Here is a 27,298-nt window from a genome sequence, read left to right as displayed (position 1 = left end):
TTCCCTGGGGATGGTTCCTTTCATTCCCTGTCCTCTCAACCCAGCAGCAGGAAACATCAAAACCATTTCTTCACTGTCATGGTGGTGGTGCATCTTTTTCCCAGCAATCAGATTTCAGCTGTGATTTTCACACAACTGTAGGGATCTTCAGGATTAACTTAGAAAGCAGCTCCGCTAAGTTTGACGAGCTTGGTGCTGACTTGTTTTGTTTGGCATGTTTTTCTCCTAGACTAGCACTGTTGAAGAAGAGTGGCGAGGAGGACTGGAAGAACAGACTTAACCGAAAGCAGGAGTACAGCAAAGTGTCTGCAACCAGCAGCCTGCAGATCCAGGAAGTGGAGCAGTCACTTAAAAAGAAGGTAACGCTTTCCATGCTGGGCCAAAGCCTTCTCAGTAACATCATGTTTGAAAGCGTGCCTGGAGCCAAGCATGTGGGCCTTACTAATCCCACTGGTGGAGCTTTAGTGCTTTCTTGCCCTTAGGCTAAACACCTCGTCTGTCTCAGATTTGCTTAAATCCATCAAAAGGTCAGGTCTTAGGACATTATGGAATTGATAATAGCCTCATGCATAAGGCCTCAGCAAGCAAGGGCCTGAGTTTTAAATTGTGCACATGATTGGAAACTTTCTTCAGTGAAGTCTGGCTTCAGAATGTGGATCAAATGCAAAACTTCAATTCCCTACTAACAGCTATATGTGGCATTTAGTATATGGATTTGATTTTCCGCTGCAGAGATTTAAGATCTAAATATAAAAAATAAGGAGATCGCTGTGTTCTGTGGACACTTTCTTTATAATTTGCAGCCTTTTCATGATGAGGCAGTATGCCTTTTTATGGAGTGCACAGAAAAGCATGTTACGAGTTTAAATAAAATCAAGTCAGACGCGGCCCTCCATACTTGCAAACATTTTCTATGCAAGGGCATCAACGAGTTGTTAAATTACAGAGCTAACAACGGCCCGCCTTTGATCAGCGGTGCACACTTTAAGCACGATGGTGGTGCCCATGCTTGCTGGCCCTCCCACTCCAAATGCACTTGCAGGCTAGAGGCACTGACAGCATGTGAGCCAGGCTGCTCGCCGATGTCTAGGATTTAAAGTCTTTAAATAGAAAAGGAAAAAAATGTTCCAACTAGTTGGTTGTGTGGAGCTCTTGTGGTTCTTAAAGTATCTCAGCCAGTAGTGACCATGGAGACTTGCAGTCCCAGCGATGTTGGAGGCTAAAGCTGGAGGATCAAGGGAACCCAGGAGTTCAGAACCAGCCAGCGCAAAAATGAAATAAAATAACCATCTGTGAACAACAAATAGTGTGACTTTTACACATTAAGGACCTTACAGAAAAATGAGGTGTATACACACTGAGAGTCAGGAGTCTGACCTTATTTTGTAAGCTACTTCCGTGTCTACTTAGGGGACACTATAACAGCAATTTGAGTTCTCATTTGTGATGTTAAAGATAATAACTAAAGCTGGGGGAATAGCTCAGAGGCTCAGTGCCTGCCTGACAAGCATGAGGTCCTGAGTTTCATTCCCAGTTTTAAAAACAAGATAACAATTAAAGAAACTTAATCTCAGCCACTGATAAAGTTCTCAGCTATACCGAGAACATTAAAACATATACATGTGAAACGTAGATTTCAAAGTAAAAAACTAGGTCCATCTGATACCACAATGTATCCTCCTGGCCAATGACCTTTGTTTAAATGAATCTTGGACGTAGAGGTAGAGCTCAGCAGTGGACTCCTTAACTAGCTTACATAAGGCCCAGGGTTCAACTGCCATCACTGCCAAAAAGAAATCTTGAAATCGTTGGCTCAAAAACAACTTTAACACAGACTTTACTAGCAAAGCTGTCAACTGTCACCTGCCGGCACTGAGCAAAGGTCTGTGTTGGTCCCCAGGCCTTCAGGAGCTAAAGTTCCCCTATAGCCAGGTAAAAATTACAATGAAGCTAGAAATCACAAAACGATGTGTTCCTCAAGGATGGTGCTACCTGCCCACTTGAGAGACCTGTCCACCAGTGGCTAAGGTTTGGAGAAGGCCAAGGGATCAGGTCACCCCTGTAGTCATCTTTGGGGTAGAAAGCCCAGGGAGAGGTGCTGAGTCTGGTGGGGGTTCAAGTGTACACTGCTGTCTCTGAGCTCTGGTGCCCCTGATGCCACAGCCCTCCTGAGCTCATTATGGGTTCCCTCTTCGGCTGCCCAACCTGCTTTGGCCTCAGACAATAAGCTCTTTGAAGTTCAAATATACCAATCTATTTCAGGGGATCTCCACTGTGACCTCAGGGCATCTCAAGTTCAGTTGATGTCTCACGGTTTCAGCCCGCCTGTGACAGCCCCTGATTTTGCCCCTCACAGTGCCTGGCTGTGTATTTCAAGGACCCTTGCGCTGTGCTCAGGCCAGGTGTCCTATGTGAAGAGTGTCCCATCTGGTCGCGGCCCTGGAGCAGGAAGAGCACTGGATGTGTGCATGCAGAGGATGCTTGTGCATGGGTCCTTTGAACTTGCCTGGGCCTTGCTTCTTGGAGGGTAGGGACCAGAACCTTCCGTCCTTACCATCCAGAGCAGAAAGGAGCTAAATTCCTGGTCTGGTAATCACTTTCTGTAAATTCACCACACAGCATACATCTATGGTTTCCAAACATTCTATAGCGCATCCTCCTACTTCCTGTACAGTGAGCCCTGACCAGTGAGTTGCAGCTCTGGGAATACAAGAGGGGCAGGATACAGCAAGGACCCCAGGAGGTCAGTTTCATGGTCTCTGTGAAAATCCACGCAGGAGAGGGGTCAGCCCTGGGCAATAAAAGTGTAACGAGAGCCACACAGGTAACAAATGTTCCAACAGTCACATTAAGGAAAAAACTGGAAGTTGTGAAAATCTGTGAGCATCTTGTTTCTGTCAAAGGGTTGTCCCATACAAAAAGACACTAGGTGCATCTCCTCCATAGTCCTATACAGGACTCCAGGGCTGGCCCTGTTTAGGACCATAAATAGCTTTTGGAGAACCAAGAGTTTTCCTTGGAGGTCTAAAATTTCAATTAGGTCTCAGGGAATATAGAACTTAGAAGCAGTTCCTAGCTTTCCTGTTTTATTCCTCCAATCATCAGGACTGAGGAGTGCTCATTATTTACCTAGCTGGCTGTCACTTGCTGTGAAAAGTTATTTAGGGTCTTTCTTTTCCTCTCTCTCCTGCCCCCTTCTTGTCTTGGTCCTGGGCTTGGTGTACACCAGGTCAGTGCTAACCTGACTTCCATGGTTTTGCTCCCTATAGCACATACAGTTACTTCCAAAGGCATCAAAGCCATGTGGTTCGGAGATTTGGCCTGAGCCACACTGGGTGGGACGCATGCTCCTGAGCATGATTTGTGTGCCATTTCCTCCAGAGTTAACTCATTCCACTGGGGAGAGGAAAAAATGAAATAAGAAAAAAATCTTAGAGAATTTGCCCGAGCCTCCTCATTACAACCAAATTGCAGGTTTGTTTCCACCAAAAGAATTGTTTTAAATTCCAACCCCAGTTCAGCCTGTTTGACATTGCAGATTCCAATGGCAACTTGCCTGTCTTCTTGTTAAGATAAATGTCCAGGGCCTGAGGGTGTAGGTCACTGGTGGAGCACCTTCCCAGCTTTAACAAGGCCCTGGGTCAGTGCTGCAGGTTGAGGGGTAAGGGTTTGATTTGTTCTTAAGCAAAGAAGAGTAGTCCAAGTGTAATCCCAGGTACTCAAGAGATTGAGGCAGGAGGATCTAAGTTTGAGGCCAGCCTGGGCAAGTTAGCAAGACCTTGACTCAAAGTAAAGAGGTCTGGGAATGTCGCTCAGAGACAGAGTGCGCGCTGGCATGCATGAGGTCCTGGTTTCAATCCCTGATAGCTAAAAAATAAAAAAGAAGAAGGTATTTATCCAGTGACCTAGTGTATCTGATGTTTCTCGGGATGTTAAAATCCTGCACTTGTTTGGTTTCATTCTTTAGTTCTGGAGTTTGAACACAGGGCCTTTGCAGTGCCCTACATCCTCAGCCCTTTAATGGTTCTTTGAGACAAGGTCTCACTAAGTTGCAGAGTTCTGCAGGCTGAGCTCAAATTTACAATCCTCCTGCTTGAGCCTCCTAAAGTGCTGGAATTACGGGAAAGGGCTGCCCCACCCACCTTGTTTCTGAACCCCAGATGAGAGCTGAATATCCCACCATGCTTCAGTCACATGGCTGAAATCTGTGACATCTCCCAACAAGTTCCTGAAAATTTAAGGCAGGCAAATCTGCCACACTTACATTCCCTTCTGTCATTGAAATTCCAAATCAAAATGGAAGGGAATGGAGCTCAGAGAGCATGACTGGGTGGGTGAGAGCACAGTGCTGGCACGATGACCTCCAAAGGCAAGGTCATCATCCTGCCTCAGGGCATGAGTTTCCTTGGGGTTCCTGCCCTGGGACTGTGGGCACTGGGGTGTGAACACCTGCATGCTTCTGGCTGAACCAGGCTCGAGCACTTGGAAATGACAGGGTTCCCCTGCCAGACTCTTCTCTTGCAAACCTCTGCAACGTCTCCGTTTGTTTTGACCTGTAGGAAGAAGGAGGATTTACAGATGATAATGCCATGTCTAATCTGCTCTGGGTAAGCCTGACTCAGCACAGGTGTCCTGTAACTGCACACGGTGGGCGCCCCCTGGTGAGTGCAGAGCCAGTGAGAGAGCCCAGCAGAGAACAGGGTAAAAGCAGGTTTGTTCTCCCAGCCAGGCAGACGCTGGAGAGAATCCTCAAAGTGGTACCTCTCACTGTGAGAAAACCAAGGGGCTGTGGTCGTGGACTCTCGGCTGTGTTCATATAGGAACATGACGCACACTACTTGCGGAGACAGGCACACTGCTGGGTGTGCTCACTTCAAGGTCACACAGCCAATGTTTAAAAAAAAAAAAAAAAAAAAAAGCAGACAGGACGCCCCATGACCCCTGGTAGAGAATTGACTAAAATGAGCAAAACCTAAAAAGAATGAGGCAGACTGACTCCGAGATTTTGGCTTGTTTCTTGTAAGTTTCTCTGAAAGGCTTTTTCTGGAAGAAACATAAAATGTTGAAGAACATGTAAAGGTGACAGCAAAGGTTATTGTCCCCAAAAGTACCTGGCCAACAGGTGACACTCCCTCTCACCGCGCCAGGTCTGGTTCTAATCACAGAGGTTACCTCCGGGCCCTGCTGTCTGGCTTCCATTTCTGTTCCTCAGCAGGACAGAGCCCCTGTCCAACCCGCAGAGCTAGTCCTCTGACCTTAATTATGTTTTCATCGTGTAATGAAAATACTTTAGAAAAGGTGAGGTTTTATGTTAATTTAAAGCTGTCAGTGACAGTTCCCCTCTCTGTAACTATCTGACAGTGTTGCAGTAATCTTCTCATTAACCCATCCAGTTGCTGCACAGCCTGACCCAGGTGCACATACGGTGCCTGTGCAGATGATTTCAGTGGTATTAGCATCATAGCTGGGCCCTCCTGAAAACTGAAATTGCAATGAGTACTTTAACTTTCTGTTAGAGAAGTCATTGTTTTTGTCTCTCCCCCACCAACCCCACCTGCCCTGCCCTGCTTGGAAAAATCTCTTTTTACCTCTAATGCTCTTGCTTTGCTCTATAGGAACCTGTATATGCTTCTACTTATTCTCCTGCTATACCTGCTGCCCATAAATACCTGTCTTTTGTATCTATTAATCAGGTGAGGAAAAGCCTATGCATGTTAAGCCTCATTGCAATTTCTGAGCAATAGGGAAGGAGTTTTGGGTTTCATCTGGGAAAGTAACTCACCACTGTGTGTGTGTGTGTGTGTGTGTGTGTGTGTGTGTGCCTGTGATTGTGTCTGTGGTTGTATGTTATGTGTGTGATTGTGTGTCTGTCTGTGAGTCTGGGATAGAGTGCATGTATTTATCAGTTCATATGTTTGTGATAAGTCAACACGCAATACATTTGGCTGAGTTTTTAGGGAGACTCAGTGGTATGAATTCACTCACACCATGGAACTGGTTAAAGGAGAAGTTTCCCCTTTCAGTCTCCAAGCTTTAAATCCTGTCAAGAGCCCACCTGTCAGGGTCACCGGGGTGTTCACTGTCCCAGCTCAGACAAGGTGTTGTCTTGCTTAGCTTCATAGAGTACATGGATGAGGTAGAGGAGTTTGCATGGGGAAGGGACAGGGAGGAAGATAGGGCAAGGAAGTGGCCATCTGGTGTGATCAGGACTCTCCGTAGTCCTGTTTAACGAGGAGGCACAGACCCCCGCCCCTTTCCATCTATCCACTGTTCCTCACCTGTACCACATTCTGAGCCTGGCCTGGGTGAGTGAGATGTGGATCATTTTTAAAGCTAAAATTGTTTTCTGTTCCCCTTGAAATATCTGTGGATGTCACAATAGCTGTGAAAAGTGTGTCCACTTTCTATCACTCCCACAGTGGTCACCTCCATGTTACTTTTCCATCACTGTGCAGAAGCATCTGAGAAGACCAGTTCACAAGGAGGCAGGCAGTTCATTCATTAGGCTCCCTGTTCAGAGGGTGCAGTGTTTGGTCACTTGGCTCCATCAGTGTGTGGCCCGTTTGGACCATGGTAAGGCAGAACACCATGGTGGGCATGTGTGCAAAGCAAACCTGCTCACTTCATGTTGGGTAGGAAGCAAAGAGAGACGGAGGGAGGGGCAGGGTCCCCCTGCCCCCTTAAAGGCCTTGCCCCCAGTGCGCTAACATTTTCCTACTAGGCCCCATTTCCTAAACGCTGCATGACCTCCCCTAACGTCACAAGTTGCTGACCGAGTTGTGCACACAGGGGCCTCTGGGAGATATTTCAGATCCTGACCACAGCAAACATCCTCCTGTGGGTGGCCCCAGCCTCTTCCCTGAGGCTTCAGCTCCATGTCACAACTGAGACTTTCTCCCTCTCAGGCCACAGCTCACTGGCAGCCTCACGGTGGCACTGTTCCCTCAGGACCAGCACGGTGGAGCAAGATGCTCAGGGTGGCATGTGTGAGGCTGACAGGAGAGGTGTCTGCTGGGTCCTCCTGTCTGCGTCTTGTCACAAACAGGAACTCCCCACTTTGCCCTGCAGTAGCTGTTTTGCCCTCAGGCCCACTGGTTCCTTTTGTGAAATTAGAGATACTCACTGTGAGAGTGTAGACCCCAGTTGGCAGCCAGCATTCACTCATGAAATAGGTTGAAATCTCGAGCAACTGGTACTGTCATCACCAAGAAGTAAATCAGTACTAGACCCGAAAAGGAAGATTATTATGGAAGTCTTTAGGGATATGTGTGTATCTATGTAGAGATCAAGCACTTACAAATATGTATGTCACATATAGGTAAAGAGAGAGACAGAGACAAAGACAAAGAGAGATCTAGCTTTTGTGAGGTTTGGGGTTCAGAATCAGGACCAAATTGAGCATGGTTTCTGGCCCTGGCTCCCTACACACAGCCTTCCCACTGTCAGTGTCTCACACAATAACATACTTGTTACAGCTGATAAACCTCTGTTGACACATCAGCTGAAGCCCACACCTTACATTAGGGTTTATTCTTTGTGTGCATTCTCATGGTTTTGATAAATACATAATGTCATGTCTCTGTCATTGGAGTGTCACACAAAATAGCTGCACTGCCCTAAGACCCGTGTGCTTTACCTCATGAGGCATCACTCTCAGACCGTGCTTTTGTCAGCCACTGTCTGTTTTCTGTCTCCAAGGTTGTGCCTCTTCCAGAATGTCACAGAGTTGGAATGACAGTAGGTAACTTTTGCAATCTGCCTTCTTTTACTTCATATGTATTTCTGATCCCTCTGTCTTTTCACGGGTTGGTGGTTCATGTTCTTTAGTTCTGGGTGTTACTCAGTTGTTGGGGTTTGCTACCATTTATGAAGCTGTTCACCCACTAAAGAACATGTTGAATGCTTCCATGTTTTGAGTTACACAGAAAGCTGTTCCAAGCATCCCATCTGCAGGTTTTTGTTCAGTGTAAGTTCTCCATTCATTTGGGTACTAAGGAGCATGATTACTGGATCATATGGTAGAAGTATGCTTACTATTTTAAGCAAACTCTAAGCTGTCTTCCAGAGTGGCTATATTATTTTGCATCCTGACCAGCAATGAATGTTCTTGTTGCATGTCTTTGCCAGGGTTTGGTGTTATCAGTGTTTAGGATTTTCATCATTCTAATGAGTGTATGTCTGTGTCTCGTTGTGTTAATTTGAAAATTCCTGATGACCTGATGGTGAGTATATCTGCTTACACTTAGCTTGTGACTGTATTCATTGATGAAATACCTGTTCAGATTATTTACCTATTAATCTGATTGTTTTCTTATTGATGAATTTTAAGTCTCCTTTGTATGTTTTTGGATAATAGTCCTTTATCAGATATGCTTTAAAAATATTTTCTCCCATTCTGAGGATTGTCATACTCTTTTGACAGTGTCTTCCACAGAAGAAAATTTATTAATGTCATGGAAGTCCATCTTACCAATTTTCTTTCCTGAACTATAACTTTGATATTTTATCTAAAAAGTGATCGGTAAACCCAAGGTCACCCAGACTCGTACTTATTTATAATAGTTCCTAGAAGGTTTATAGTTTTAGCTTTGCATTGTACATTGCGGTCTGTGTTCTATTTTGAGTTAATATACGGTCATTCTGCAGATTTGGTCGGGAGGCTGAGTGTCCAAATGATGCGGGATTGTCTTTTTCCCTGTTGAATTGTCCTTCCTCCTTTTTTAAAAAATCTTGCTCCACTGATCTATTCCCTGTTTTTTGGCCACCTATTACACTTTTCACTTCTAGCTTTATAATAATTCCTAGAGCTCGGTGGTGTAAATCATCCAACATTGCACATCTCCTTCAATTTCCCATTGACTTTTGAGTCTTTATCCTCTCCCTAAAAACTTTTATCTGTTGATCAATACTGCAAACACATAGCGCTACAATTTTGGCAGGAACTGCACTGAGTTTATAGATCGAGTTGGGAAGAACCAACATCTTGACAAAACAGTTTTCCTATCCATGAACATGGATTATCTCTCCATGTATTTTTAAGTTTAAGGGGAAAGTAACATTTACCAAAAGCAATTTATGTTTCATTGTTTAAAATTTTAATATTTTCATTCTATCTATCTATCTATATACTTCTTAGCAATTTTTCCAGATAAATAGAAAAATAGAAAGATTTTTTATATGATCTAGGTGGTGATAGATCAATACAGTCCTCCAGGATCAGATCACCCCTTTCTTTTTCTCCAGCCACCCTGGTACCTCAACATTAAATGAGAGAACAAAATGGAGTATTAGATACTGCACAGGTTTCATCAGAAGCTCTCTGTGTCAGGCATCAGTGTTTGTTCTCTGATTCCTCTCAGGCATCCAGGCTGCACCGAGCAAGGTTTTGCCTTGTTATCCTCCTTCTGAGAGCCGGTGGGTACCTGGGTCAGGGTGCCCTGAGGTCGGAGCTGGCCTGTGACTTTGCACCATCTTGTGTTTGAGGCTTCTGTGCAGTGATGATAGACTGGAATCTCTTAAGGAAGAGGCAAAGTTGACTTTCTTCAACAGGTCCCAGTTTTGTCACTCTCCCTTATTTTTGTTATTTATTTCTGGAACCACTCGTCTCTGAGTTTAAATAGATATAAGATAAAAAGCTTAAAAGTCAAATCACATCTTCTTTTTCTGAAGCTTTCCAATTGTGGAACAGTTTTTACCCTTAAGCCTGTCCTGATCCTAATAATACAGGTTAGTTCCGTGGTCATGGTATGACGTCCCTGGGTACAAAATATGAAATGAGACTTGCCATGATTTCTGAGTAAGTGTAGAAAGGGAAGCAAACCCATTAGCAACTGTGTGGAGCTAGAAAACGTTACCACTAGTTGATCCTTCGGGCAGTCTCTGTGTCCTACTAAGTAGCCGTCTATTTCTTCATTCCCAGCTGTTTCTCTACACACACACACACTCACACTCACACCCACACCCTACACTCTCTTTCCGTCTCTTCCCAACACAGTTGTTGAGCCCTATATTTGGCAGGATGAATGATAGATGAGGTAGTCTGCCTCAGTTGTCTCTTAGTGCCTAAAGCGATCCTCAGTCTCTATTGGCCCACCTCGGAAAATGACATAGTACAGTACTTGTGGCTATGCATGTTTTCCTCTGTAGGCAAAGAAAGAAAAATTTAGACAAGCAGGACAGTAGTGAAGTTTTAAAACAAAAAAGGCAAATGGACAAAGAGATCCCCCTTATTCTCCCATTTTGAGCTCTACTATTTAATAGTCACTTATGATAAATTTTATTAGATTCTTCCATGAATATACCATACCCCTTACCGTGTTACAGAGCCATGGAAAGTCAGATGGAAGGAATTACCCACTAAGTTGCCAAGTTAAGTAGAAACTTCTGAGGAAATGAAAACTTCTCTGTTTAATATTATCTTTAAGAGGGGAGTAAAAATATTTCTTCCTGACCCAGATCTTTCAAAATTTTAAATTCCACAATAGTCATGTCATCTAGCTCATGCCCTCTGTGTCCATCCAGGAGCCCAGGCACATCCGGGGGCCCGTGGGGAGCGGGTTGTTGCTTTGTGGTTGTCTTGTTTCTGAGTTAACAGCCATACCCGGCTGCCCCTCCCTGGACTCTGGAGACACATAGGAGGTCACTGCAGAGCCAGTGGTGTTTGAACCCGGGGAGGAGTCCATTTTCTTGGCACTTTGTATGTTTTTCTGAAATATTTTAAGTATTATAATGATTTGGTTCAACTTCACTCCTGAAACCATATTTTCAAAGAAAACTTAGTCTTGCTTCAATTTTATGAGTTCTTCCTGGCAAGAAGGCCTTAGAGTTTATTTAGTACAGATGTATGATTCGCAATGTTTCTTAGAAATAGCGTCTTCTTATCAATCATAAGCTGGAAAGTGAACGAAAAGGTGTTGGGTTGGGAGGGACAGCTTTTAATATAGGTAAAAGTTAAGACCTTCAGAAGAGTTTCCAAGGAGCTCTCCCATAGCCTTTCCAGATCTACCGACCTTGACATTTGTTTCCGGCCCATCCCTAATTCTCTGCCTAATTGCACCCCTTCTTCTCTCCACCCCTCCCCTGGCTTCCCCTCTCCCGCCTCATGAATGCAGACGTGTGTGCGTGTGTATTTAACCTTATCCCCCCCTCAACCATGTTCAGCTAGTTTGGAGACACGCTCCTTTCAATACCTCAGTGCGTGTTTTCCAATACTTTACCCCATAGCCACAGTATAGTACTACGGTGATCAGTGTGAGGGACTTAAAATTGATGTAATGTTTATTCTGCATCCATGTTCCTGTCATATCTGTTCACCCCCAGCAAGGTCTTTTTAAAGCCCACAACACTTAGGAACTAAGACAGCACCGTGTGCTGCCTGGTCTTATTTCTTCAGGAAATAAAGAAATTACCTAAAATTAACAAGGCAATCTCACAAACACTTCTGGCTAGGATGGCCTGGGAAAGAACACTGTATAAGGAAGATTCATAAATTAGATGATGGGAACCCCATGTTCATGTCTGAAACCAACTTGTGCAAGTGCCACACTGGTTCGATGTTACTAGAAAGGAGACCAGGAACCCCTGTCTTTTTTTAGGCTCCACCATCCCAGGGCAGCAAGAAAATGACCTGTGGCAGTCTCCTGTCTCTTCCTGTCCTTAGGAGTCCAGATGTTAATGCTGGCCCATTAAGGGACAGCTGGTCATTTGCACAGTGGGATGGAAAGTCGTGGGTGCACTCCTGGTCCTCTACTGCCAGGAGAAAGCTGCAGGGCTCCTTTGTTCTACTTGGCTGGGGAGATTGGCAGAGGAGCCAATTAAGGTTAAGGAGAGCCCAGGTGTAGTTTGACGTTGAGTCCTACAGCACAAAAGGCATCCCTCCGTCTAAGAAGACACTAAGTGGCAGGAATAGGACAAAGCCAGGAGGCTGTCGCCAGCTTCCTGTCCTAGGAGTGACTGCAGGTGGCTGACCAGGGAAGCTCTCCGGGTTCTCGAGAGGACACTCCTGCTTCCCTTCTGAGCCATTGGCTGCACAGGGCTCCCCACTTCCCCCTACTTACCCTGCCTGTCCTGTGCCCTGCTAAGTGCAGGGAGGTGTTCGTGCAGGGAGGGACAGCATGAAAAGGGAGGATGAAGCACCCTATTCTGATACCATCTGGGGACTTCTCACCCCCACGTTGCCTGCTCCCATCACCCACACCCTTCTTCTCCCCTCTCTTCTCCTCCCAGCTTGTCCTGCGGGCCCTGAGTCTGGGCCTCTGCCTTCCGCCTCCTACTCATGCCCTGTCTGTCCCTCCTTGGTGGCCCTCCAGACCCCTCCCCTCAACTCCACTCATCTCCAACCACGGATCCAAAAAGCATCACCCCAGCTTAGCAGCTGACAGGGAGCTTTCTCCAGGCCCATGCAGGAACTTTAGGAAGCATTTTTAAGTAGAAAAGATTTGTAGATGTGTTGTGTCTGTACCCAGTGCATCCTCTGTGTTAGACATGGGGTAGCTTCTAGTCACTTCCATGGGTGACCTGGGTGCCTAACTGCCCAGTGGCATCCCTCAGGAGGGGAGATTCCTCTTCAGACCTGGCGCCTTCGGAACATATTCTTCCTAATCAGCCTTCCCCCCATCCCATGTCACTGCCTGCTCCTCCTGAGCTTACTCAGAGAAAGGCACCTAGGTTGACTATGCTGTTTGTGAAGTCTCCTTGTTAGCCTCAGTTTACCTAGAGAAGTGAAATAGAACAACATTTACTTATTCATTAATTTCATGCCTGCTTTTTCATCCAGGAAATGCCATAGGCAAAAGTTCACACCTCTATCACTTCTCTCTTTCTCTCTTTCTGTCTCTCTCTCTCTCCCCCTGATTTTCTCTTTTATGCATTTTACAAACAGCGGGTCACAGAAACTCGAGAGAGCCAGATGACGATTGAGGAGCGGAAGCAGCTCATTACGGTGAGAGAAGAGGCCTGGAAGACGAAGGGCAGAGGCGCTGCCAATGACTCCACCCAGTTCACTGTGGCTGGCAGGATGGTGAAGAAAGGTGAGAGCCAGTGTATGTGTGTGCACGCCCCACGTACACACGTGTGTGTGTACACAGCATATGCAATGTGACCACAGTATCCGTGAATGGACCGTGATCATTCTGGGAAATAAGCTATGATCTTTGGAAACGTTTTAAAACCTTTTCTTACAGGTGTGTGTCTCCAAGGCACAGTGACTGTATCCACGGTGGGGGTCGGTGCTTCTACATGTGGTCTCTTGATCGGTTTTACTTCCCCCTCCCTGGTCATAGTCATGATGTCACATGAATATTTTCATGACCCCTACTGAATGCCTTTACTTCAGTCAGTTTGTGTCACCTTCAGTGGAAGAAGCGTGATTTTGTTTTTTGTTTTTTTAAATGGGGCTGCAGACACAACCAGAGCCTGACACACGTGAGGCATGCACTCTACCACTGAGCCACATCCCAGCCTTCAAGGTGTCACTATGCCAAAACTTATCCACAGGGAAATTGAGTGCAATTGTAAGTTTTAAAAGCAATTGCAGATCTGCTAATAAATCTCAGACCTTTCTCATAATTATTTTTAAATCATTTCCATTTTCTTATGACCAGTAATCTGGTTATCCGAGAAAGCAGTTAGCAGTAAAGGAGTTTATCTCCCCTCCTTGTAAGTTAATTCGGAGGTCTTTTCCTACCAAAGCAGACTGCTCTGGCCCACAAAGCTCAGTTCCCAGGTTTGTTTTAATAGCCTCTGCAGGACTCTGCCCTTGCACAGAGGGGGCTTTTCTGCAGCAGCTCATTGCTGGGTAATGGAGTCCCTAGAGCTGCCCCGAAGAGCAGCTGTGTCCAGAGACTTCCTGACATTGACATGTCATGTGGGTGGCAGTCACCAGAGAGCTTTGCACTCCATAGGATTGTTTGGGATTTTTCTTTTGTGTCTTATAAATGTGGATAAATATGGGCATCCCTTTGTCACCGTGTGCGTGGAGCCTCATTTTCCAAGCTATTATTCGAAAGCAAGTTTCCTAAGTCAGTGACCAATGTGTGCACACTGACTTAATCTTAACATGTGGCCGTCAACCTTAGTTTTAGCTTTCCTTCTACTCAAACTGTTAGGGATCCTAGCTGATGAATAGAACCTAACTAATTGTAGGCAAATAATAATCTTGACAGACAAAAGGAAGAGAGGGAGAGAGAAATCCTGAGTTATAGTTAACTGGAATCTTGGTGGAAGAACCTGCTCTTACTTAATCTTGAAATTGTCAGAGGACGCAGAAGATGATTTACTCCCATGAAATGAGGCTGTTTTTTACCTTTTTCCTCATGAAATCACAAAGCTGTATCACCGTGGTTAAGTGACTCTAGCATACAACCCCGCCCCTCATTAGCGAAGCAGACTGGAGGCTACAGATTGATAAATACAGCGAGCTGAGAACTTGAACCAATTTCTGCTTTCTCGTATCCTGATGACTTTTTTGCACTGGTTCTTCTGTCCTCTCCCAGCTTAAAAATTGTAACTTATTTTTAAGTGAGCTCCTAAGTGTTCCCTGTGTCTGGTCTGTACTGGTGTCAGAGGAAACCTACTTAACCTGTTGTGGGCTTGGATAACAAATAGCCCTTATGTCTCAGTGAATATGTTTGTTTTCTTGAGTAAATCAGAGATATTTACTTGATATCTGCTGTATGGCTTGCATGGGAAATATTTTTCTTTGTACTTTTTGTTTTTTGGCATACTGGAGATCAAGCCCAGTACCTTCTACCTGCTAACCAAGCATTGTACCATGGAGCTACATCCCCAGTCTTCATGTATTTTATTCTAATTTTAAAAAACTGTACCTTATATAATCTTTCAGGAAAGCTTGCGTTCTCACTAAAAACTTTTGAAGATCTGGTAATTGAAACAAATCTCTGGGTGTTCTTACAAAATCTCTGGGTGGTCTTCAGGGGATACGTAAATCTTAGGGGCACCATCATCTCAGGACTTCGCCTTTATTACAAAGGAGAGCATGAGCATCATTTTCATGAACACACTAATTGCTTTCCTTTCCAATCTAGGTTAAGAAAAAATACTTATCTTTATCTTCATTAAGTTTTCTTGTTCCATCTGGATCTGTCTCTGTTGTGAAATTCGATTCTGTCCCTTTCACATGTCTGTTCCCCTACGCCCTGCTAAAGATTCCCTACCCTGATTCCCTGTGTCTATCTGGGAAAACACACTAGTGAGCAGTCACAATGAGGTGACTGTGACTCTCAAAGAATCATAACTCACTTCAGTGTACCCTCTTGTGTGTTTCTGAAAAGCCAACACTCCTTGGGGCATTGTCTTGTGTATTGTCACAGGCCAGCTGGTCCTCACCTCCAGTGCTGTGTGGTGGACGGTGTGACCCAGATTATTCTGAGTGCCATCCGTGAGGGATGGTACAAATGTGTCCTCTCATCAGCGGCCCATCCCACCTTCAGAACTAGTAACCCCTCTGTTTGGGTGTACTCTGATTGTCTTGCACACTCTTTGACTCCATGTACACAACACCAATATGTTTTGTCATTCTTTATCGCTCATTTTTGGAATATCAGTTTGCCAGCCCACTTAGTCATTAGGAACAATAAAATCCTGTGTACGGTCATGGTACCTGACAAACACCCATGCATGTATAGGGACACGCAGGTATGGGCAGAAGTTCTTATAAGCTGTAGTCCACACTGCGACTCGTGGGATGGCCTGGGTCCTAGGAATATCCAGAAGTAATTTTAAGATACTCTCTTTGATCCATAATCCATTCTGCAGGTTTGGCGTCACCCACAGCCATAACTCCAGTAGCGTCCCCTCTGGGCAGCAAACCGAGGGGCACTACACCAGTTTCCAAACCATTGGAAGGTAAGTCACCAAGGTGTCCATTGTTCCCTCAGTTTCCAGTTGGATCAATCAGGGACACTCTCTCACTAATGGTTTCTGCTTGCTTAGATATTGAAGCAAGACCAGATATGCAGTTGGAATCAGACCTGAAGCTGGACAGGCTAGAGACCTTTCTAAGAAGGCTGAATAACAAAGGTACATACCTGAAGCCGCGGAAAGCTACGGCTTCTGTTCTTACAGCACATTGGGATTGAATCTTCAACAAGTAGCTAAGGAAACCTGAATACTAAATAATCAGGCTTGACTCAAACTTCATTGTTTAATATAAATATTGAGATAAATCTTTCATTACAAACGTCAATAGAGTCCACCAAAGAGTTATATGTAGCAACAGCCTTTTATGTCTTGGCTAAAAATGCTCAGTGCATGAAACTTACCAAATACCAGATACTGGGAATCCCTGTTATTGACAGTGACAGGTTAAAAGTTAAAGGTTGAAAATAATAGAAAGCAACCATTGTAAACCAACAATATAAAGATGAGCCAGAGTAACTGACCTGGTAGGCAAGAGTTTCTAACCATGAGGAGTTTATCAAACATACAAGCAGCAGTGATCAAGGCCATGCTTAGCAAGCAGTACACACAGCTAAATCCTGTGCTTCTGTTTTTGTAAATAAAGTTTTATTGGAACATAGCTGTGCCCACTGTCAAGCCTCACTTTTACATTAGAAGACAGAACTGAGTGGTGCGGCACTGACCATCTGGCTTCTGGTGCAAAGCCTAAATTAATTATTGCTCGGTCTCCAGCAAAACTTTGCTGACCCCCCCATATGGACAGAGGTTAGCTCTCCTGCAGTAGAAAAAGGTCAGGCGCCCCAAGGCTCAGTGGAACTGTGGGCATTGAGGTCAGCCTCGCCCCCTCCTAGCAGTGCGCTGGGTGTGGTTTGTTCACAGAAGTCAGGGAAGGGCCAGCAAGCAGCTTCTTGACCCTATACACTGCTGTCATGTTTTCTGCACTCCTGGAACTAGAGGAGGAGTGATTTTTAATATTGCAAAGTTTGTCATGGGGATTTTTTTTTATAGAACTCTTACATTGTTTATTTGCTTGTTTATTGATAGTTGGAGAAACAGTACTGACTGTCACTGGGAAATCTGTTAAGGAGGTGATGAAGCTGGATGATGATGAGACCTTTGCCAAATTTTACCGCAGCATGGATTATAACATACCAAGAAGTCCCGTGGAGCTGGATGAGGACTTCGATGAGATTTTTGATCCTTACACACCCAAGTGAGTTATTCCAGTGACCATCTTCCCTCCACTAACACAGGCTTCCTTCGCTGCTGTCTCCCAGCCCTGTGGCAGAGAACCCCAGCTGCATGGTGCTGTGGGGCCCAGAAAGCACGGCTACTCCAGACCAGATGTGCACACAGCAAACCGTGTGTGCTGCAGATGTCTGCCCTGGTCAGTAAAAATAGTGTCACTGAATTTTTCACGTAACTCAAGTATTACTGTGCACTTTGTAAGATTAACACCACTTAGCAGAGATTCCTACACCTGTTCCATTTGGCGTGTGAACTTCTTATAACCGAAAACCATTCAGATGATATGAGCTCAAACTAATACAAGTAACTAGGAAATCAAGAAAGTGTAACTTAGCCTATGATAATGTATAAAATCGATAGATCTGCAGGTTAAGTGTTGGTGAAGAGTTGTCTTTACATGAGAATGTCACAAAGCCACCTAAGCAATGTCATTATGATACTAGGGTGCTGTCAGTTGTCAAATACTAGAAAAATACCTAAGTCACACTGACTTCAGCAAAAGAAAGATGTAGAAGGATTTATAGGTTCATGAGCAGAACAGTACAGGTGTGACCTCAGATTCCAGGAGTTCATTGGAATGTGGTCTCTCTGTGGCTGTTGTTGCATGGGCTGCCTTCATTCTTGGCAGGGGCTAGGGGCAGCCCATAGGGTGGACAGTGGCCACCCCTGCTCTGCTTTTACAGTCCACCTACACTGGCAGCTTCTCTTCATAGTAGCTCCAGCAGGAATTCCAAGTGTGTTCTTCATTGCTCACTTGAGTTCTGAGTCCCTCCCAAAGACACTGATTCCAGACTGGGGTAGAAGATGAAACTGGCCAGAGCTAGGGTCTAGGTCCTCCCCGGAGGTCGGTCTCTCTCTCTCTCTCTCTCTCTCTCCACCCAATTTCTTCAGAGAGAAACTCAGATGCTATCACCAGAAGCAAGGGTCTACTTGCTAGGCAGGCTACACCCACACAACCAGCACATGACCCTTCCCATACAGAATTATCAGGGGCACCATCTCTTCCAGAATTTTTCTAAAAGCTGCTCCTGATACACTTTTTGCATACTTCTGTTTGTCCAATTTGTTTCAGTCAACATGTTTCCATTTCTGACCTTTAAAAAATGAATGATTTATAGCCAAGCGTGGTGGTACATTCCTGTAATCCCAACACTTAGGAGGCCAAGGCAGGAGGATTGTTGCAAATTCAAGACCAGCTTGGACTTCAAAGTGAGCTCAAGGCCAGCCTGAACTGCATAGTAATACCCTGTCTCAAAATGAAAAAAAAAAAAAAAAGATTTGCCATTTTAACCTTAACATACTTGGGGTATGTTGCATACTTATATGTAGCATACTTAACATACATGATCTAACCATTTCTCACCCTTCTCCCTACCTGTTACTTTTCATAATTTAATTTACACATATGCATAAATATATGCATAATTTAAACATGCAAGGTGTAATCAAAACATAAACTGAATCTTTAAATTAAAAATAATTTATTACAATAAAAGATACATTGCTATTAATGTCTCTTAAAATATTCCCCTGTCTTAGTTACTTTTTTCTCATTGCTGAGACAACTACCCAACACCCAGAGTTCAAGAAAGAAAGGTTTATTTAGCTCACAGTTTGTGGAGGTTCTGGTCCATAATCAGCTGGCCCAAGGCAGAGTGGCTTGGTAGAGACGAAGGGCAGAATGGGTAGGAGGCAGCAGAAGACAAACAGTAGTAGCAACAGCAGAAGCAATAAGCAGTTATCCTCTTTCTGTCCGTGAGATCTTACCCAGGCTACCTACCCTTAGGACAGGTGCACTCACACCCTTAATCCCAGCATGGAGTCGTGAATCAATCCCGGCATCACGTCCTTGATCCCAGCATCACACCCCAGATCCAGCCACCTCAGAAAAGCCCACCTCATGGGCTTTGGGGGGACATCTGGACACAAGCTATGGCATCCTCCCTATGTGTGGCATTCTTGCACCTCTTCAAGCAGTTCTGTAAATTCTCTTCCATGAGTGTCTTTAGTCACACTGCTGTGGCTACCTTCACACCCTGAATCAATTCAAAGTGTTTACATTTTATGGTCGTTTTGACTTTAGAGAGAACCAGCAGTCGAACGGTGCCAGGTTCCATAAAAAAGGTCAATAAGTCCACACCATGGTATTTTGACCAGCCTGCTGTCTGTGCAGTGATAGCATTCATCGGGTTTTTGATCACACCTCGTAAAGACACTCATGAGTGAGTGCTTCCTAAGTGACAACAACAAAGGGATAAGCATGTTCATAGTGAGGGGGATTTTGAGGGAGGTTCATGGCAATGTGTCCTTTCCTGTAATACATTAAACATGGGCCATACAGTTTAGTTACCTCTTGTGTGTGTATGTATGTATTTTCACTAGTACACACACGCCGTGGTGTTACATGTAAAGACACAGAGCCCTGCACACTTGGAAGCTGAGAGTGGTGGCAGCAGTCCTTGGAGAGGTCGTGTGGCTAGGTCTGCCACCCCCACCGCACTTCTCTTCTGCCCACAGACATGGGGAGATTCCAGGGTTGCAGATGGCTTGGCAGGGCTGTTTTATTTCAATGTACTATTCAAAGTTGTGGGTTTTTATTTCTCAGAGGGTTCATAGGATGAGTGGAACCCCCTTGGGGGCACGTGAGAGAACTGAAAAGCTATTTTGTCAAGAGAACCATTAATCTGGCAAGGAGGCTTGGGTGATGGTTTGTGAATTCTCCAGGGCCATAGCTGCACTATTCCAGAGAGAGAATTACACTCCAAGTGCCACGGGGATAGGAATGAGAGGGACAGATGCAGCCCACTAACCTTAGGGGCATTGTGGCAGTGGAATAAGCTGTCCCCATAAGCACCAGTGGCTGAGTGCAAGGAGGCTCCTGGGATCTGTGGGGGACCCTCTACTCAGTGCCTGATGCTTCCTCACCAAGATCCTGTGAGTCCACCTCAGGGGAGAGGTGGTGTGAGAAGGTGTGAGGAGCTGGAAGCCTGATAATGACTGCAGCTGCAGCAAGGAGAGCCACAAGCTCAAGCCCAGCCTGGGCGCCTGAGTCACTTAGTGAGAAAATGAAAACCTAAAGCTAGGCTCAGTGTGAAGGCGCTGGGGTGACTTACAATGAAATCAGGAAATACAGTGTTGGGGTCCATTTCCCTGTGTCCCAAACCCACTCATTCATCAGACCCGGCTGCTCCTGCTGCCAGCCACACCGAGACTGGCTTTGCTTTCCCGGCAGATTGACATCCTCCGTGGCAGAGCACAAGCGTGCCGTTAGGCCCAAGCGCCGGGTGCAGTCTTCCAAAAACCCGTTGAAGATGCTGGCTGCGAGAGAGGACCTCCTCCAGGAGTACACAGAGCAGAGGCTGAATGTCGCCTTCATGGAGTCCAAGCGAATGAAAGTGGAAAAGTGTGGGTACCAGGAGCCCCCAACACTGACAGAGGGGAAGGAGCTAGGCTGGGAATTGGAGGTGGCTGGGATGGAGATAAGGGAGTGGGAGGGGCTCTCAGCCTACCCTTAAAAGACAGAGCAGTTGGAAATCATCTGACTGTAAGCGCTGTCTTTGCACTAACCATTTGCTTGCCCCACTTGGCTTTCCTTCCTTGACCCGCCCAGTGTCCTCCAACTCCAACTTCTCAGAGGTCACTCTGGCAGGCTTGGCCAGTAAGGAAAACTTCAGCAACGTCAGCCTGAGGAGCATCAGCCTGACCGAGCAGAACTCCAACAACAGCTCAGTGCCCTACAAGAAGCTGATGTTGTTACAGGTTAAAGGTATTTCCTGGTGACACGGGAGAGCTGCATATGACCAGTGCTTCTGGTCAGGTCCTAGGAGTCCTGAGTGCTCCTCTTAGTGCCGCCCTGCCAATCCTCACACCTAAGCTTCACAGAATCCCGTGAAGCAGGAAGCATCCCACCCACTGAGGCGTTGAGAAGTTGCTAGTGTGGTCACAGCAGCTGCTGAGAGACAGGGCTGGAGGCAAACCTGGTGTCCCTCCATCCAGTGTCTCAGTCTCTGCTCCTGTACCCTGACTCCCTGGCTGCATGGTCTATATCCCTAGTGCAGCATGTAGCTACCGGATGCCCTGTGCGATCAGGATGGGCCTTGGCTCTCTCTGCTGAGACCAGCAAGTCCAGGGTGCCAGGGGAGGAGGGCACATTCCTAGGGAAGGAGTTAGGGGAAACAGGAACCAAAGAAGCAGGGTCTACAGTGCCTTTCTCCCCCTAGCAGGGGAGACTTGGGGGACAAGCAAGGGTGTCAGGTGGAGAAGAGTGACCACCAGGAGTGACCTAGTGACCACTCTGCAGAGACATGGGTGGAAGAAATACCCTCCCCCTGGGCAAAACCACTGTGCTTTCTAGTGTATTGAAGACTGGAAACTAGTGAGTGGTTCCCATAGCCTAACAAAAAGATGACACTACATGTGTACTATGAAAAGCTGCAAACTAGCAAACCATTTAATAGAAGGGGTGAGGGAGGCACCAAGCAGTACTTCCCCTGAGCTGACTGCTATTTAGATGCCCTACGAGGTGTGGGGGAAATCTTGAGAAGGAGATGGGGTCCTGTAGAAGGCTTGCCTTTCCCTGCAGCATGGCCAGAGATGCCAAGTGTGGGAGGCAGAGTGGGAGGGGCATGCATGGCAGGTTCCTGGGAGGGAGGAGCTCGCTGCACTGGTACCCATGTTATCCAGAGACACAGGCATGGCACAGTCCTGTGCAAGCGGTGGCATCAGGACTGGCACTGCCCAGAAAAGGGATGGCTAATGCTGCTGGGCAGCCCTCCCTCACTCTCCCGTGCTGCCCTATGTCATGGAAACTGATACCATAGCCAGTCTTTAGAAGAAGGAAAGTCCATAGCAGGGACATTCCTGTCTGGGAAAATGCTGACCTCAGGCCTCGCCTTCAGGGAGAAGACATGTGCAGACAAGGCTGGTGGAGCCCCGTGCCTCCTCCCTCAACAGTGGGGACTGCTTCCTCCTGCTGTCTCCCCAGAACTGCTTCCTGTGGGTGGGAGAGTTTGCAAATGTCATTGAAAAGGCAAAGGTGCGTATCTGGACCCAAGATGCTTCTGCTGACGCCTCCCTTATGCACAAGCTACCAGCAAGGTTCTACCAGCTGTAGATCCTTGCAAAGCTTTCCAGATAGCTGTGGCTTCCTTCGCGTGAAGAGGGACAGGGAGCAGTCTTTCCCTGAGTGTCACTCGAAGAAGCCGTCATAAGGTGCTAAAGGAGGACGTTTTAGCAGGATTCTGACCTATACCTCTAGTTCTAATGTGCTGGTATTAAAGGGGACGGGCTCCGCTTCGTAGCTCTTTATCTGAGGTGCACTCCTTTGGGGAAGGAATCTCATGAGGTGAAGCCCAAAGAATGGGGCAAAAGCTTTACATGTTATGTGCTTCATACTGAAGATTGAGAACTGTTCCTCCAAAATTTCTAGATGGGTACCATTGCACACACCCATAACCCCAGTTTACGGACAGGCTGAGACAGGAGGATCACAAGTTTGAGGGCAGTCTAGGAAATTTAGCAAGAAAGACTAAACTGAAAACTAAGAAGAACTGAGGATATAACTCAGTGGTAGCATGCTTCCTAACATACTCGAGACCTGGGTTCAGTCCCAGTACTGTAAATAAACAAATGGCATTGCCACCCTTAGTCCTTCAGTTACACTTTCTTGGCTTTATTGAACATGCTCAGCCAGCATCCTCCTGCCCCTACAGGGGCAGACAGTTTCTCTTCTGGTTGTGACATATGCTACTCTATCTGGGCGTGAGCTTTTCTAACCAGGTGATTCATTCTCCCCCACCGCTTTTAGGCTTCAGAACTTGCAACTCTAATTCAGACAAAAAGGGAACTTGGTTGTAGAGCTACCTACATACAAACCATTGAAGAAGGAATTAATACACACACGCATGCAGCCAAAGACTTCTGGAAGCTCCTGGGTGGCCAAACCAGTTACCAGGGTAAGTTACTGTGCTTAAGAGACTGAGAAATGAACTTCCTTGCTTTTCCCTTGGTTCATTCTTCTAAACCAGCTACTTTCTGATGTCCAGTGTGATGCTTTCCTATTGTTCTTGTCCCCAAAGCTGCTGGTGACCCAAAGGAAGATGAGCTGTATGAGGCAGCCATCATAGAGACAAACTGCATTTACCGTCTGACAGATGACAAGCTTGTCCCTGATGACGACTACTGGGGCAAAATTCCCAAGTGCTCCCTTCTGCAACCAAGAGAGGTATGAGGCTTGCACTGGCCACCAGCGTTTGTGGTATCAGACCCACACACCTGACATACTCGGCTTCCCAGAGGAAGGGTTTATTTGGGCTCACGGTTTCAGGGGTTCAGTCCACGTCTGACTGGCTCGGAAGCAGAAGTCCCAGCAGAAGGGCCTGGGAGAGGGAAGCTGCTCACTTTACGAGAGCCAAGAGGCTGAATGAGCCAAGAAAAGCCAGTAAAAAGGGGACCAGAGACCAGATATGGTCCCCAGCTCACACCACCCTGACCCACCCAGACATACCAGAACCTCCCAGGCAATCTCAAGCCGATCATGTTGACAGTCAAAATTAACCATCACAGTGCCTAAGGACAGTGCACGTAGAGCACTGTGCCTTGGGGTGTTCAGGCAAACAGAGAGGAAGTGTCCAAGGAAGGAGAGCCAGCCTTAGTACCACCAGTCAGACCCTGGAGCTCTTTACAACCACTGCTGCCATCTGAAACACTAATACAGAAATCAAACGTTATTCAGAGGTGGGAGAAGTCACTGAAGACATTTCTATTTTAGGCAAAACATATGTTACTTAATCCTATCTCTTAAATTTTGTAAGCAAAATTTTTTGGTTCTTAACATTCAGCAGTGATGCATACATCTATGTATAATATGGATTTTCTAAGTAATGTGATTTTTTTCTACTCCACTGTGATATGGAGGCATTTCAATGGGAAAAAAGAAAGTAGATTTGTGGCTAGCTTAGAAGTTAAGTTGAATTTGGATTGCTAAAATAAATGGAGAAGAAAGAGTAGAACAAATCACAGGCATGAAAATAAGGCATAGCATGGTGTTCGTATATTCATTCAGCAAACCCCTAGCAAAAGTGTAAGTTTGATATGATCTTTGCCCTTAAGGCTTTTGGAATTGTGCACAGGAGGAAAATGATTACTGGCATATATCAGCACCTGGCATGTACGAAATGACCTATATTGTGTTAAATGAATGAATGAACTAATATGAAAGGAGAAACAAGGGGGAGAGGGAGGGAAGAAACAAACACTTATGAAACTCTTGTATATGTCAAAAGTTAGGTGGTGTATTAGCCAGCTTTCTGTCACTATGACAAAATACCTGAGAAAAAACAACTTAATGGAGGAAAGGTTCATTTGGCATATGGTTTCAGGGGTTCAGTCCATGGTCCCTGGCTCCATGACTTTGGAAGAGGGGTTGTGGACAAGTGAAAATTCACAAGGTCACTCAGCCTATGACCCATCCCTTCAGCTGGGCCTTACCACCTAAGTTTCCGTTGCCTCCCAGTGTTGGACTCCAGCAGTGGATCAGTGCATTGATTAAATTAGGATCCTTGTAATCTGATCACTTTGCAAAAGCTGCCAACCAGACCCCAAACAGGAACCCTTTAGATTTAAACCCTACTAAGTGGTTACAGGTTCAGAGGAGGAGTTATTTACTTGAGCATTAGGACAGCAAGAAGCAAGTCACCCCACAAGGCCACAGCACAGCTTGGACCTTGTGACTTTCTGTCTGTATTGACTGCCCCCTCAGACTCCGTATCACCACCCACCTGCCTTACTGACCAGGCAGACCCATCAAACCAGAGCGGGTCCTTGAAGCTAACAAACACTTTCGTGCCATTTCTCCAGGTCCTGGTGTTTGATTTTGGTAGTGAAGTTTACGTGTGGCATGGGAAAGAAGTCACATTAGCCCAAAGAAAGATAGCATTTCAGCTGGCAAAGCACTTATGGAATGGAACCTTTGACTATGAGAACTGTGACATCAATCCACTGGATCCTGGAGAGTGTAACCCGCTCATTCCCAGGTACTTCCGCAGCCTGGGCATCCTGTGGCACAGAGGGCAGGACCCCCGGGCAGGCTTCTTCATACTGTCAGCTACTTACTGTGCTTTATGTAAAGATTCCACAGCATGGCCGTGAATACTCACAAAATGAGTATTTCTTTAACTTCTCCCAGTCAGATCTGAAAAGCATATGTGTTGCAGTCTTCAGGAAGCTGTTCATGTCATACTGAATTTTTGGAAGCACCTGGTAGATTCCTCCTCCAGCATTCCAGGTGCTGCAGCTGTGGCAGACAAGCAGCGACTGTTAAAACAAATTACACCTTGCAAAGCTCCCTAGGATCTGGAATTCTGCCACTGAACTGAAGGTGCAAAAGTGGCATGTTTAATTCTAATTTCATACCTCCACCTTGTGGAGTCCCAGGATTTATTTGGTACAGGGTGCTGTTTATGCTTCTTGAAGTAGAATGAAGGAGGAGGAAATGGTTTTGAAATGACTACAGTTTCAATATTCTCTGCAGCAGACTGGGCTTTTAAAAGTTACATTGGCAAATCAGTAGAATATGTACAGACTGTAAGAAATATAATCATGGAAAAAAAGAATTATTACCTGCAAAGAATTATTGCTCTTTTACCCTAGACCCTCCTCCCAAATATGATTTCTATTTGTACCGTATGATAAATTAGAATAGTTATACCACCAAACAGCATAGAATTGTGTTCGAATTTCAACTTGCTTTAAAATTGAATCACTGATTTATTATCAGTTTATTTCCTTGATTAAAATTGAAAATCATGGCAATGCGGTGAAAAATTTTAAACCCTTTTTAGCAAATGCCTATTGAGCATTAGAACTATAACACCCAGGGTTTTAGGGACCGGAAGGAAAACTAAGATTTTCGGTTCACTATAGTTAAACAGCACTGAAGGGCAGGAGCAATATGATGGCCAGTTTATATGTGGCAGCAACATGACCACAGATTGGATCAGGTGAGCGGCCACCTGACTCACTGGTCTCCAGCATTTCTACAACAGCCTCCCTCGGGGAACTTAAAAAATAAAATACACAGGCCAGACCCAGCCCTCAAGATGGGTGGCAGTCTTGAGTGGCGCTCAGGGTCAGTGTCATACAAGTTCCCCAAGGAATTTTAGGGGCAGCCAAGAGTACGCACCCGGTGCTTCCTGACAAAGGAGTCAGCAGCTGCCAGATGTAATGGTGCCATCCAGGCCACGGTGTCAGTGCAGAACACCAACACTTACACGGACGGCTCCCATGTCTCCCTGTCAGCCTCACAGGGCAGGTGGATTTTCCACAGTCGCTGACATTTAGCTCCTTCTCTCTGAAGAGCACAGGGTAGAAGTGTTTTCATTCTGTGCTTTTTCTGCTCTGTTCGCTTAGAAACAGGCAGCTTCTTTGATGTGATGTTGGAAACTGATCTTGAACAAACAAGCGACAAGTGTGGGCACAGTGGGGCCATGAGAAGCACAGCTTGGGTGGCTGGACAGGGCCCCCTGGTCCCTGTTCCCAGCTCGAGGGCCGATGTGGAGGGGAGCACTTGCCTGTCACTCTCAGAGCTCTGCCCTCTACAGCAATCATCTTCTCAGCTCAGCTGTTTCTTAAGTGATCCATTTTTGAGTCTGTCCAGGCCCAGAATCCTGGGACTGCATTAGATTCTTATAGTGTGGAGCCTTCCCGGCCTGAAACAGACGTGCGAAAGTGCTCTTTCTGCCAGATGAAAGCGTAGGACGGCCACTGTGTAAGAAGAGACTCTGGATGTACTGGACAGGACAGGACAGAAAGGCACAGAGATGTGGGGCGAGCTCCCTTCTCTCTGTCAATTGATCAGTGGCCCCTGGTGACACTCACAGGTCACTATGGTAGGCACAGTAAGCAAGTAGGATAAACATGCGTTCCAGCTCAAGACAGGGACGAAACAAGGACTTGCTGGAATGCAAGAGAAGCTCAGGCCTGACATGGCTCACATCCACACCTACGCCGACACAAAGCCTTGCGAGGCTTCTGGTTAAAACAACAGAATGTCACTTGTCTGGTAAAATTCATTCATTCTGTATACCACTCATACAGTATCTTGATTTTTTTCAACAGATGTGTATTGTCATTG

The 27,298-nt window shown here is 45.8% G+C and overlaps 1 protein-coding gene across 27 annotated transcripts in view; it reads left to right on the top strand.

Annotated features, from left to right (window-relative positions):
- Window positions 1-27,298, top strand: part of Svil (supervillin) — a 206,256-nt gene that overhangs the window by 157,559 nt on the left and 21,399 nt on the right. For 18 of the 27 annotated variants that reach the window (XM_063253760.1, XM_063253754.1, XM_063253757.1 and 15 more), the window contains 14 exons: window positions 230-359; window positions 4,560-4,607; window positions 5,616-5,693; window positions 7,699-7,737; window positions 12,881-13,028; window positions 15,775-15,864; window positions 15,952-16,038; window positions 16,963-17,131; window positions 20,399-20,571; window positions 20,777-20,932; window positions 22,065-22,201; window positions 22,973-23,120; window positions 23,244-23,389; window positions 25,024-25,199. In XM_063253760.1, coding sequence (XP_063109830.1) covers window positions 230-359; window positions 4,560-4,607; window positions 5,616-5,693; window positions 7,699-7,737; window positions 12,881-13,028; window positions 15,775-15,864; window positions 15,952-16,038; window positions 16,963-17,131; window positions 20,399-20,571; window positions 20,777-20,932; window positions 22,065-22,201; window positions 22,973-23,120; window positions 23,244-23,389; window positions 25,024-25,199 — 1,725 coding nt within the window. The remainder of the gene's footprint in view (window positions 1-229; window positions 360-4,559; window positions 4,608-5,615; window positions 5,694-7,698; window positions 7,738-12,880; window positions 13,029-15,774; window positions 15,865-15,951; window positions 16,039-16,962; window positions 17,132-20,398; window positions 20,572-20,776; window positions 20,933-22,064; window positions 22,202-22,972; window positions 23,121-23,243; window positions 23,390-25,023; window positions 25,200-27,298) is intronic. The other 9 variants (XM_013151287.2, XM_023564680.2, XM_063253765.1 and 6 more) reach the window with 3 other exon arrangements.

The sequence above is a fragment of the Cavia porcellus genome, unplaced genomic scaffold (assembly GCF_034190915.1).
Source record: "Cavia porcellus strain 051 isolate PalLab524CR breed Dunkin Hartley unplaced genomic scaffold, mCavPor4.1 scaffold_7, whole genome shotgun sequence".
Lineage (NCBI taxonomy): Eukaryota > Metazoa > Chordata > Mammalia > Rodentia > Caviidae > Cavia > Cavia porcellus.
Note: the sequence above shows the minus strand (reverse complement) of the source record. Positions and strands in the feature narration are given on the sequence as shown.